The sequence below is a fragment of the Oncorhynchus mykiss genome, chromosome 17 (assembly GCF_013265735.2).
Source record: "Oncorhynchus mykiss isolate Arlee chromosome 17, USDA_OmykA_1.1, whole genome shotgun sequence".
NCBI lineage: Eukaryota > Metazoa > Chordata > Actinopteri > Salmoniformes > Salmonidae > Oncorhynchus > Oncorhynchus mykiss.
The window spans coordinates 83300371-83311865 of record NC_048581.1 but is presented as its reverse complement, the minus strand read 5'-3'; the positions used below and the strand labels follow the sequence as shown (position 1 = coordinate 83311865).

Below are 11495 nucleotides of genomic sequence, written 5' to 3'. Positions count from 1 at the left end.
TGTGTGCATTTAATTATCAGGTAGAACAGAAAACCAGCAGGCTCCGGACCTAGTAGGGTAGGCGTTGAATACCCAGGGTCTAGCATATACATAAATGGACACTACACTCTTAGAAAATAAATTGCTATCTAGAACCAAAAATGGTTCTTCGACTGTCCCCATCGAATAACCCTTTGAAGAAACTTTTGGTTCCAGGTAGAATATTTTGGGTTTCCATGTAGAACCCTTTCCAAAACAGTTCTAACTGGAACCCAAAAGGGTTCTACATGGAACCAAAAAGGGTTCACCTATGGGGACAACCGCATAACCCTTTTTTCTAAGAGTGTACGTTACATGTCCACAGAGTGCATGTTTTTGGAGCATCGTACCAGGGTGCAGATTAACTTTATTGTTTTACGTTATCCTCTTGGATCCAGCACCGGGGAAACGTTTTTTTATGGATGTATACCTCCCCTCTATCCACAGAATGCATGTACCTATCATCATCACAATAGTCATATCAATGTTTTGATGAAGAATTTTATTTTGTTGTATGCAGATGAACAGGCACTACAGTTTGTAGAGTAAATAGCTATTATTCTAAACAGACAGACTTCTAGACCACTAGGGCTTTCCCACATGTCCAACCACTGGTTCCCCTACATACAGTACGCAAAACGAGGTAAAACGCAAGGTAAATGCATCGTTAAATATGCATGCTCTCTTTTTCTCCCTGTTAGAGTGTGTGTTGTGAGTATGGGTGGTGGCTCAGGTAAAGCATTTACGGAGTTAGCTAGGCTTGTGTTTCAGAGCTTGCGCTGCCACAACACTCATTATGAGAGCTGATGGTTAAAGTGTTTTATCCCACAATCGGATGTGTACAGTCCCAAAATGTCCCCCCACAGCCATATATCCCAGATCTCCAGAATAAACTTCTAGCAGCAGAAAATGCAGTTTCCTCATCAATATTTCAGTGGAGGCTCGGCTTTCTGCCTTTTTCTGCAGTGCACTTTGTACTGTAGCTTTTTGTAAGAGTACACACCTCTTGTGTTGAGAGAGCAGTCAGGGTATTATAGCCTTCACTACCTCCCAGGGTTGCTAAGGAAACGAACACAACAGCTGTGTCATATAACAGTCACACGTATAATCTCTGCTGAAGATTCTGTTGGATTCACCAGCTCAAAATACAAGGATTGAGATTTAACAGGATTTTATGCTGCATAGATTCCAATTCTCCCAATTATTTGGAGATGTTAAAAAACATTGAATATACTGATTTGTCTAAATTTTGCCAGTTAAGAGACCAAAATCATTGGCATCAGTTTTCATAAGATTACGTTTAGGATTCAACAGACAGGATAAAAACATAAACAAAGTTAGGTCAATTTGGTCAATTTGTACAGTAAGCTCACAGCAGAATTCAATGCTTATTTATGGTGATCGAGCATGCAATGACTGTTAGATCAGAGATAGCAAGGTGGAGACGGTGCCGGGACACAGTAAAGGTGACATCATTTTCATTCAGAAAAAAGACAGGACATAGAAGTCGTATAATAAACTGAAGCCATGGCAACAAAAACAGTTATGGTTACAGTGTTGAGCCAGAGGAGACAGGATCTAGTATCTCCCATGGGGAAGTGGGGCTCTCGTTGGGTTGTTACTGTAAATGTGATCATCCATACAGCAAATTCCCAGAATTAGCTCATATCCCCACATTTCTTTGGCTCCTTTAATTTGGTCAGGGAAAGTCCATTTCTGATGACAAGCCTATTCCCGTTTCACCATTGATGGAGTAGGGTGGTGTTGGATCAATTTTGTATTTGTGCTGAACCTTTGTGGAGGTCGACGTAGGCTAATTAATGTTTGAACCCTGACCCTTTGAAAAAGCCACTGTGGTAAACATGTAACCAGAAAAAAGCAAGGGGGTGTTGTTCACATGCTCTCACACCTAAACCCAACACATGGTCAGAGGTACTAGAAGTGATGAGTCCAGAAAGCAGTTGGGTCAAGAAATTACACAGGAAATTACAGGCACATGAGGGACATGGTCAGAGGTACTACAAGTACACTCAATGCTGCCTTGGGGAAGGTATGTATTCTATACCAGTGTTTCTCATTCCCAGGATCCATGGTCCGATGGGAACCGGTCCCTGGGACATTGCTGAGTGGTCCATCAGGTGGTTATCTGACTGACACTGTCACGACTCCTACCGAAGGTGGCTCCTCTTCCTGTTCGGGTGGAGCTCGGCGGTCGTCGTCACCGGTCTACTAGCTGCCGCCGATCCCTTTTCCCTTTTCTGTTGGTTTTGTCTTATTGGTTTCACCTGTTTCTTGTTTAGGTTTTTAGTTGGGCTGTTTAAGCTGGTAAGGACCGCCTGCTCTTTGTGTGGGCTTATTTTTCCACTGTGTTTATGTGTGGTAGTGTGTTTCGTTTTGGATTTTTCTCCAGACTAGTTAGGTCCTGTTTTTGGGCCAATCGTGGATGTGCGCCCGGTATTTGGCGCGTACGATTTTCACTGTGCCTAAATAAAAGCACTATTCTGTACCTTCTGCCTCCTGCGCCTGACTCCGCACCCACTACGCCTGAGTGCGTCACAGACACTGATTTCATCTGATCTTGAGAGCAGGTTTTCAACATAAACAGGCATCCAAGCTTACCAGTCCCTGGTACAACGGTGTGTAGAGAAACACTGTTGTATACCGTTACACTGAACAAGGCTCAACAGTGTAGTACTGCTCTGCTCCGCTCGAAAGTGATTTGTCCAGGATCAGCTAAATGTCATTATTGTGATCCAGTAGGACATGCTGCTGCTGTTGCTCAGGGGGACTTCAGGGGGAAAACACCAAACACTGCATAACACTCAACACAGGAGCAACTCACATAGAAAAGATAGAAAAAGAGTGAGAATCTGTTGTACTGTACAGCATATTTAAAACCTTACATGGAATGACAGATGCAAAAAAAAAAAAAAAAACAGGACTGTACAGTTTCGCATAGCATCCAGGCTGCAAAAAAAATCTGCTAATATTTACAATGCACAGTGCATAGCTTATTCTGGCTATGCAGGCACCATTGACTATACCATATCACTGGTGTTACGAGGGAACATACTTCCATACTGCCAGGTAAATTTCATCACAACCACAGCACAACATTGGAATAGAACACGGCAGAATATTTTCCTGCGCTCGTAGGAGTTGTGGTGTTGTTGGTACACACATACTGCCATGGTTTGACTGTGGTAACAATCCCAGTGTTGTAGCTGATATGTGTTGGTTATGTTGGTGCTGTGTTTCTCTGAAGTGGGTCCTAGGGGAGTGTTTAAATAAAGACTGCTCAGTTAGTGTGTTGGTTGGTCAGGCAGAGAGGGGGAACAGGGAAGCGTTGCTTTGAAGTCTCTGGCAATGTGCAGTATGATTGGACGGTTCAGTCTGGGTGACCCAAGCAACTAGATGGGCTCTACGTAATTAGCAGGATATAAGCCCAACAAAATGGGCTCTACGTAATTAGCAGGATATAAACCCAACTAGATGGGCTCTACGTAATTAGCAGGATATAAACCCAACTTGCCACTGTCCAACAGGCCTTTACACCAGCCTTGCTCATCCTCGTCTTCTAGTTTAGTTAGCTCGTCTCCTGTGAGAAAGGACGGAGCGAGAGATGGTGAGGGAGAGATGGAGCAAGAGAGAGAGGGAGAGCAAGATGGAGAGAGGGAGAGCGAGGTGGAGAGAGAGAGAGAGAGAGAGAGGGTGAGTTGGAGAGCGAGGGAGAGAGAGAGAGGGAGAGAGAGTGAGAGGGAGAGAGGGAGTGAGAGATGGAGATGGAGAGAGAGTGAGAGAGAGGAAGGGAAGGAGAGAGAGAGACATCAGATTGACATACAATTTTGTTTGATTTTTGATTATCAACAAACATGAATTCAATTTGAATTCAATTTGAAATCAACCAAACCTTGAAACTCTGTTGTAGATTTTTGGTTGAAATCTGGGTTATATTTGAGGTGTGTGTGTTAACTTTTTGCAAACTGTACCTCAAACTGATGCCAGTTCATATGCATGCCAGGGCCGTGGATGTTGCTATTGTTTGTTTTCTTTTTGGGATGAAAAAGGTAATGAGACAAAAAAACTGATTTTTATGTTTGGAAACCTTTTATCCTACTGCGGGTTAGTTAGATGATTGGTTTTAAATCATATATATCAAAACAAATATAATTGAAAAGTCCAGTGCACAATGTAGTGTCTTTCTTGTGGTACCCAATCAACAGATTTCGTTTCTAAAAGGTTCACAAGTAGTAGTAATAGTTGTAGTCGTAGTAGTAGCAGCAGTAGTAGCAGCAGTATTAGTAACGTTATTGTCCCAAATGGGAAATAGATTTTTTGACATAACATTTTCAAAAGATACATGACAAACAGAATCACAACCAAATAGAGTTGTTAGTTCTTGTTGGGATGCTCACCTGCTTTAAAGGTGAGTTCATCCTGTTCCTGCCCGTCATAGTCGTACAGCGCCCTGACCCGTACGCCCTTCGCTGACTCATCCTCAAAGGGGTTGGCTCCACCCCCATTGGTGTCTGAGCCTGAGTTTGGCGCGGCCTGCTCATCGTCTGACCACTCTGCTGACTGGTCCTGGGAGGAGTAGGCCTGGTCCTGGGAGGAGTAGGCCTGGTCCTGGGAGGAGTAGGCCTGGTTCTTATCAGAGCTGCTCACACTGTGGAGGAGGAGACGTTTCAACATCCTAGACCATCATCATCATTGTTCGGTTGCAGAAAAGTTTCACCACAAGCTTCCTCCAGTAACTAGGATCACTATTCATCAACATGGTCATCATGTGACCAGCACAGAGGAGAAAGGGCTGAGTGAATTGGAGACCCAAACTGTATGTTTCACTTTTATGAGCTGATCTCTTTACTCATGTCAACCCAGCACGAGAAAACATGCGCCGCCCCCACTTCTCTGTTCTGCTATAATCACATAATAATACTAAAACAACTGGGTGACATCATCTTCTGGCCACTAAACAGCACTTGTGGAGATATTACCAAACACAACTGTGACATTTCACAATAGGTTATTGGAAAGGGAAAGGGGATACCTTTTTAGTTGAACAACTGAATGCACTCAACCGAAATATTCAGCATTTAACCCCACATCAGAGAGGTGCGGGGGGCTGCCCTAATCGACATCGTATTGATACTGTAGTTTGCAATAACATCGCATGCTTTGTATTTCTGAACGGTTAACTTTATATCAACATTAATCATTGCTGCCACCTCCTGGACATTAGATTAGATAAATGTTCTAGACCCCAATACAAGAGGAAATAGTATTGAGCAAACAACTGATATCATCTGTATGAAAACAGATATAACGTCTCATACACATAATTCATATATTGCCTATTGCACCTATGGGCTATTCTGGCTCGGACAAGGCATATTTACAATTTAACCCCTTACACATTACACATCGGACAAGGCTTACTTACTTACTATTGCACAATGCCTATTACACCCCTGACATCATAAAATTAGATACATTCTGCTGTTAGTATTGATAAAACATGAAAATGGTCTCTGTGATGACACTCACAGTGACTCTACATGTTAGAAAGGCATGTTTGTTCTTCTACAGAAGGTAACCGTGGTGGTGGAGAGACCAACCTGCCCCTGTCTGTGAGACCAACCTGCCCCTGTCTGTGAGACCAACCTGCCTCTGTCTGTGAGACCAACCTGCCCCTGTCTATGAAACCGACCTGCCCCTGTCTGTGAGACCAACCTGCCCCTGTCTCCAGCCGGTGCTGCCACATGGTTCGGTGCTGCCACATGGTTGGGTGCTGCTGTCACGCTAGTCAGCATTATACCGTCTGCCCCTTTCTTCGACTTCTCTCGTTTGCTGATCATGTGAGTGAGCTCTGGATTGTACTCCTGGAAGGAAGGAAGGAAGGTGGGGAGCAAGCCAGTTACAAGTCAATTCCTAGTTTTTCCCCTTCAGTCAATGGAGGAAGTGAATTGAAATGAATTCCATGAGTTGAAAACGATCAATTAAAACACGCATTGTTAGGCTAACTGGGAAGAAGTGGTTGTGTACCTCAAACTGGGGCCAGTTCATATGCATACCAGGGCCGTGGTTGTTGCTGAACCACTTCAGGTCATCTTGTGCACTGGCAGAGGTGATGGTGTGTTCCAGGTCTCTGTACACTGTGGCGTAACTGAAGACGGATAGAGAGAAGTTACATCTCTATTCTGACACATTCATCTTGACTCAGTGTATCATAATGGTGGTGCCCAGGTGGTGTGAGTATGGACCTACCTTTGGTTCTCGGTGAGGTTGAGGTGTCGTTTGATGTCCAACAGCACCTCCCTGAGGAAGCTCAGTCTCTTCTCCTCAAACTGCTGACACGTGTCAAACACTGTCTCCATGTTCTCCATGTACTGGGGCGTACACTTCCTCAGCTCATCCAGAGTCTTCTCATACTTCTCCTTAGCCTGCATGGTGAAGATCAGACAGAGAGTATGTTAATAACATGTTAGGGATAAACAACCACACAGGCTGTACAGTTGAGAGCTGAGGGTCCGAGGACCCCAGCAAAGCGGGTTATGTGTTTTAATGTTTCAGAGCCCTTTCAGAATGTGTTTTAGTGTTTCAGAGCCCTTTCAGAATGTGTTTTAGTGTTTCAGAGCCCTTTCAGAATGTGTTTTAGTGTTTCAGAGCCCTTTCAGAATGTGTTTTAGTGATTCAGAGCCCTTTCAGAATGTTTATTTTAATGTTTCAGAGCCCTTTCAGAATGTGTTTTAGTGTTTCAGAGCCCTTTCAGAATGTTTATTTTAATGTTTCAGAGCCCTTTCAGAATGTGTTTTAATGTTTCAGAGCTCTTTCAGAATGTGTTTTAGTGTTTCAGAGCCCTTTCAGAATGTGTTTTAATGTTTCAGAGCCCTTTCAGAATGTTTATTTTAATGTTTCAGAGCCCTTTCAGAATGTGTTTTAGTGTTTCAGAGCCCTTTCAGAATGTGTTTTAGTGTTTCAGAGCCCTTTCAGAATGTTTATTTTAATGTTTCAGAGCCCTTTCAGAATGTTTATTTTAATGTTTCAGAGCCCTTTCAGAATGTTTATTTTAATGTTTCAGACCCCTTTCAGAATGTGTTTTAATGTTTCAGAGCCCTTTCAAAATGTGTATTAATGTTTCAGAGCCCTTTCAGAATGTTTATTTTAATGTTTCAGAGCCCTTTCAGAATGTGTTTTAATGTTTCAGAGCCCTTTCAGAATGTGTTTTGGTGTTTCAGAGCCCTTTCAGAATGTGTTTTAGTGTTTCAGAGCCCTTTCAGAATGTGTTTTAGTGTTTCAGAGCCCTTTCAGAATGTGTTTTAATGTTTCAGAGCCCTTTCAGAATGTTTATTTTAATGTTTCAGAATAGCTTTCAGAATGTGTTTTAGTGTTTCAGAGCCCTTTCAGAATGTGTTTTCATGTTTCAGAGCCCTTTCAGAATGTGTTTTAATGTTTCAGAGCCTTTTCAGAATGTGTTTTAGTGTTTCAGAGCCCTTTCAGAATGTGTTTTAATGTTTCAGAGCCCTTTCAGAATGTTTATTTTAATGTCAACATTTTACACCTTAAAACCTGTTGCGACTCTAGGGGCAGTATTTTCACTTTAAAAAAAAAACATTCCTGGGTTGCCTGGGGAGTAGGGGCCTGGGGAGTAGGGAACTGGGCAGTAGGGGTCTGGATAGTAGGGGTCTGGGCAGTAGGGGTCAGGGGAGTAGGGGTCTGGGGAGCTCACCTTCTGAGAGTCCTGCTTGCACTTGTCCACCTTGTCCAGGAGCTTCTTCTGCTGGTCGGCTGTGACTGAGGTGTCTGCCTTGCTGTTGGCCTCTCTGCTGGATGCCACCTTCTCCTCCTTACACGCCAGGTGGTACGTCTTCTTGGCAGTCTCAAGCTGAGGAGAGAAGATATGGTATATTTTTGAAGGATATTTACACTTTTGGAGGTATCATTTCAATGCAAACTACTTCAAGGTTACAGCAGAGCGTGGTGCATGTTCTGATTTGGTCCAGATCTCTACGGCAATGCTCAAGTGTACAGTAGTTCAGGTGGTTGCCCCTCACCTCCTTGAGCTTCTTGGCCCATGGTTTCTGAGCCTTCTTGAAGCCCTCCTCTGCCTCTTTGGTTTCCTTGAAGCCTCCCATCATCTGTTTGTGGTAGGAGTCCTTCTGCCAGTTCTTCACCTTCTCAAAGTCATTGTTGAGCAGTCCGTTCTTCACATCCTGGTGCAGCTCACTCACCTTCTCAGCCTCTGTCATCATTGCCACCCAGGCCCTCTCCACACTGCCGTACTGGGGCCCTGAGGGAGAGGGATAAGAGGTAGGGTTAGAGGGAGAAGGAGAAGAGGGCCAGGGTTAGAGGGAGAAGGAGAAGAGGGTCAGGGTTAGAGGGAGACGGAGAAGAGGGTCAGAGTTAGAGGGAGAAGGAGAAGAGGGTCAGGGTTAGAGGGAGACGGAGAAGAGGGTCAGAGTTAGAGGGAGAAGGAGAAGAGGGTCAGGGTTAGAGGAAGAAGGAGAAGAGGTAGGGTTAGAGGGAGAAGGAGAAGAGGGTCAGGGTTAGAGGGAGAAGGAGAAGAGGGCCAGGGTTAGAGGGAGAGGGAGAAGAGGGTCAGGGTTAGACGGAGAAGATGTAGGGTTAGAGGGAGAAGGAGAAGAGGGTCAGGGTTAGAGGGAGAAGGAGAAGAGGGCCAGGGTTCGAGGGAGAAGAGGGTCAGGGTTAGACGGAGAAGAGGTAGGGTTAGAGGGAGAAGGGGAAGAGGGTCAGGGTTAGAGGGAGAAGGAGAAGAGGGCCAGGGTTAGAGGGAGAGGGAGAAGAGGGTCAGGGTTAGACGGAGAAGAGGTAGGGTTAGAGGGAGAAGGAGAAGAGGGTCAGGATTAGAGGGAGAAGAGGTAGGGTTAGAGGGAGAGGGAGAAGAGGGTCAGGGTTAGAGGGAGAGGGAGAAGAGGGTCAGGGTTAGAGGGAGGTCCATTAGTATTTTGAGAAACAGATGGTATTACTCTGACTCAATGAATATCCTGCACATTGCATTCGCTGTACTCCCATGACAAAACTAGAAGGAGTTTATTATTTTTTTAAAGCATGCTCCTACAGATGGCAATACAACTCTTCCAATCCACTGTAAGCTGCTGGGTGTGTCTCCCCTTCTCCCCTCGTACCTTTATCCACCAGCTGTCTCCATCTCTTAGACCAGTCGGTCAGCTGCTGGCTGTAGGCCTTCTCGATTTTGGCACGCTCTTGTATACAGTTCATCAGGTCATTGCAGAGCCGGTGGCCATCATCAATCCGCTTCACAGCACGCTTATAGTTTCCCACCTTTCATAGGTACCAGAATGAGAGGCATTTCAATTACATTCAAAACATTCCACCTTAAGAATGTGGCGTTCCACGAACAGTGGTGTCAGTGTCTCCCTACTGAGTGATCATTGTCGCGCCACCTTAAGAACGGTATTGTCAGTGTCTCCCTACTGAGTGATCATTGTCGTGCCACCTTAAGAACGGTATTGTCAGTGTCTCCCTACTGAGTGATCATTTTCGTGCCACCTTAAGAACGGTATTGTCAGTGTCTCCCTAATGAGTGATCATTTTCGTGCCACCTTAAGAACGGTATTGTCAGTGTCTCCCTAATGAGTGATCATTGTCGTGCCACCTTAAGAACGGTATTGTCAGTGTCTCCCTAATGAGTGATCATTGTCATGCCACCTGAAGAACGGTATTGTCAGTGTCTCCCTAATGAGTGATCATTTTCGTGCCACCTTAAGAACGGTATTGTCAGTGTCTCCCCAATGAGTGATCATTGTCGTGCCACCTTAAGAACGGTATTGTCAGTGTCTCCCTACTGAGTGATCATTGTCATGCCACCTGAAGAACGGTATTGTCAGTGTCTCCCTAATGAGTGATCATTGTCATGCCACCTGAAGAACGGTATTGTCAGTGTCTCCCTAATGAGTGATCATTGTCGTGCCACCTTAAGAACGGTATTGTCAGTGTCTCCCTAATGAGTGATCATTGTCGTGCCACCTTAAGAATGGTATTGTCAGTGTCTCCCTACTGAGTGATCATTGTCGCGCCACCTTAAGAACGGTATTGTCAGTGTCTCCCTACTGAGTGATCATTGTCGTGCCACCTTAAGAACGGTATTGTCAGTGTCTCCCTACTGAGTGATCATTGTCGTGCCACCTTAAGAACGGTATTGTCAGTGTCTCCCTACTGAGTGATCATTGTCGCGCCACCTTAAGAACGGTATTGTCAGTGTCTCCCTACTGAGTGATCATTGTCGTGCCACCTTAAGAACGGTATTGTCAGTGTCTCCCTACTGAGTGATCATTGTCGCGCCACCTTAAGAACGGTATTGTCAGTGTCTCCCTACTGAGTGATCATTGTCGCGCCACCTTAAGAACGGTATTGTCAGTGTCTCCCTACTGAGTGATCATTGTCATGCCACCTTAAGAACGGTATTGTCAGTGTCTCCCTAATGAGTGATCATTGTCATGCCACCTGAAGAACGGTATTGTCAGTGTCTCCCTAATGAGTGATCATTGTCATGCCACCTGAAGAACGGTATTGTCAGTGTCTCCCTAATGAGTGATCATTGTCATGCCACCTGAAGAACGGTATTGTCAGTGTCTCCCTAATGAGTGATCATTGTCGTGCCACCTTAAGAATGGTATTGTCAGTGTCTCCCTACTGAGTGATCATTGTCGCGCCACCTTAAGAACGGTATTGTCAGTGTCTCCCTACTGAGTGATCATTGTCGTGCCACCTGAAGAACGGTATTGTCAGTGTCTCCCTACTGAGTGATCATTGTCGTACCACCTTAAGAACGGTATTGTCAGTGTCTCCCTAATGAGTGATCATTGTCATGCCACCTGAAGAACGGTATTGTCAGTGTCTCCCTAATGAGTGATCATTGTCATGCCACCTGAAGAACGGTATTGTCAGTGTCTCCCTAATGAGTGATCATTGTCGTGCCACCTTAAGAACGGTATTGTCAGTGTCTCCCTACTGAGTGATCATTGTCGTGCCACCTGAAGAACGGTATTGTCAGTGTCTCCCTACTGAGTGATCATTGTCATGCCACCTTAAGAACGGTATTGTCAGTGTCTCCCTACTGAGTGATCATTGTCGTGCCACCTTAAGAACGGTATTGTCAGTGTCTCCCTGAGTGATACAGTGAGGAGCAATAAAATACATGAAAACAAGAGACATAGACAGAAAAGGACACAGCTAGACATGGACACTGACACAAAGGACACAGCTAGACATGGACACTGACACAAAGGACACAGCTAGACATGGCCACTGACACAAAGGACACAGCTAGACATGGACACTGACACAAAGGACACAGCTAGACATGGACACTGACACAAAGGACACAGCTAGACATGGACACTGACACAAAGGACACAGCTAGACATGGACACTGACACAAAGGACACAGCTGACATGGACACTGACACAAAGTACACAGCTGACAAGGGGAAAGG

General features: G+C 44.9%; 1 protein-coding gene across 7 annotated transcripts in view; it reads right to left on the bottom strand.

Moving 5' to 3' along the window:
- Nucleotides 1-501: 501 nt before the first annotated feature.
- The window catches only part of LOC110494727 (protein kinase C and casein kinase substrate in neurons protein 1), a 41718-nt gene continuing 30724 nt past the window's right edge, over nucleotides 502-11495 (bottom strand). For 6 of the 7 annotated variants that reach the window (XM_036950779.1, XM_036950782.1, XM_036950783.1 and 3 more), the window contains 8 exons: nucleotides 9165-9321; nucleotides 8073-8308; nucleotides 7748-7903; nucleotides 6286-6461; nucleotides 6064-6184; nucleotides 5752-5900; nucleotides 4434-4684; nucleotides 502-3616 (listed from right to left, as the gene is read on the bottom strand). In XM_036950779.1, the coding sequence (XP_036806674.1) occupies nucleotides 3507-3616; nucleotides 4434-4684; nucleotides 5752-5900; nucleotides 6064-6184; nucleotides 6286-6461; nucleotides 7748-7903; nucleotides 8073-8308; nucleotides 9165-9321 (1356 nt within the window). In that variant the 3' untranslated portion in view covers nucleotides 502-3506. Of the gene's footprint in view, nucleotides 3617-4007; nucleotides 4068-4433; nucleotides 4685-5751; nucleotides 5901-6063; nucleotides 6185-6285; nucleotides 6462-7747; nucleotides 7904-8072; nucleotides 8309-9164; nucleotides 9322-11495 lie in introns of all 7 variants that reach the window. The other variant, XM_036950785.1, reaches the window with a different exon arrangement.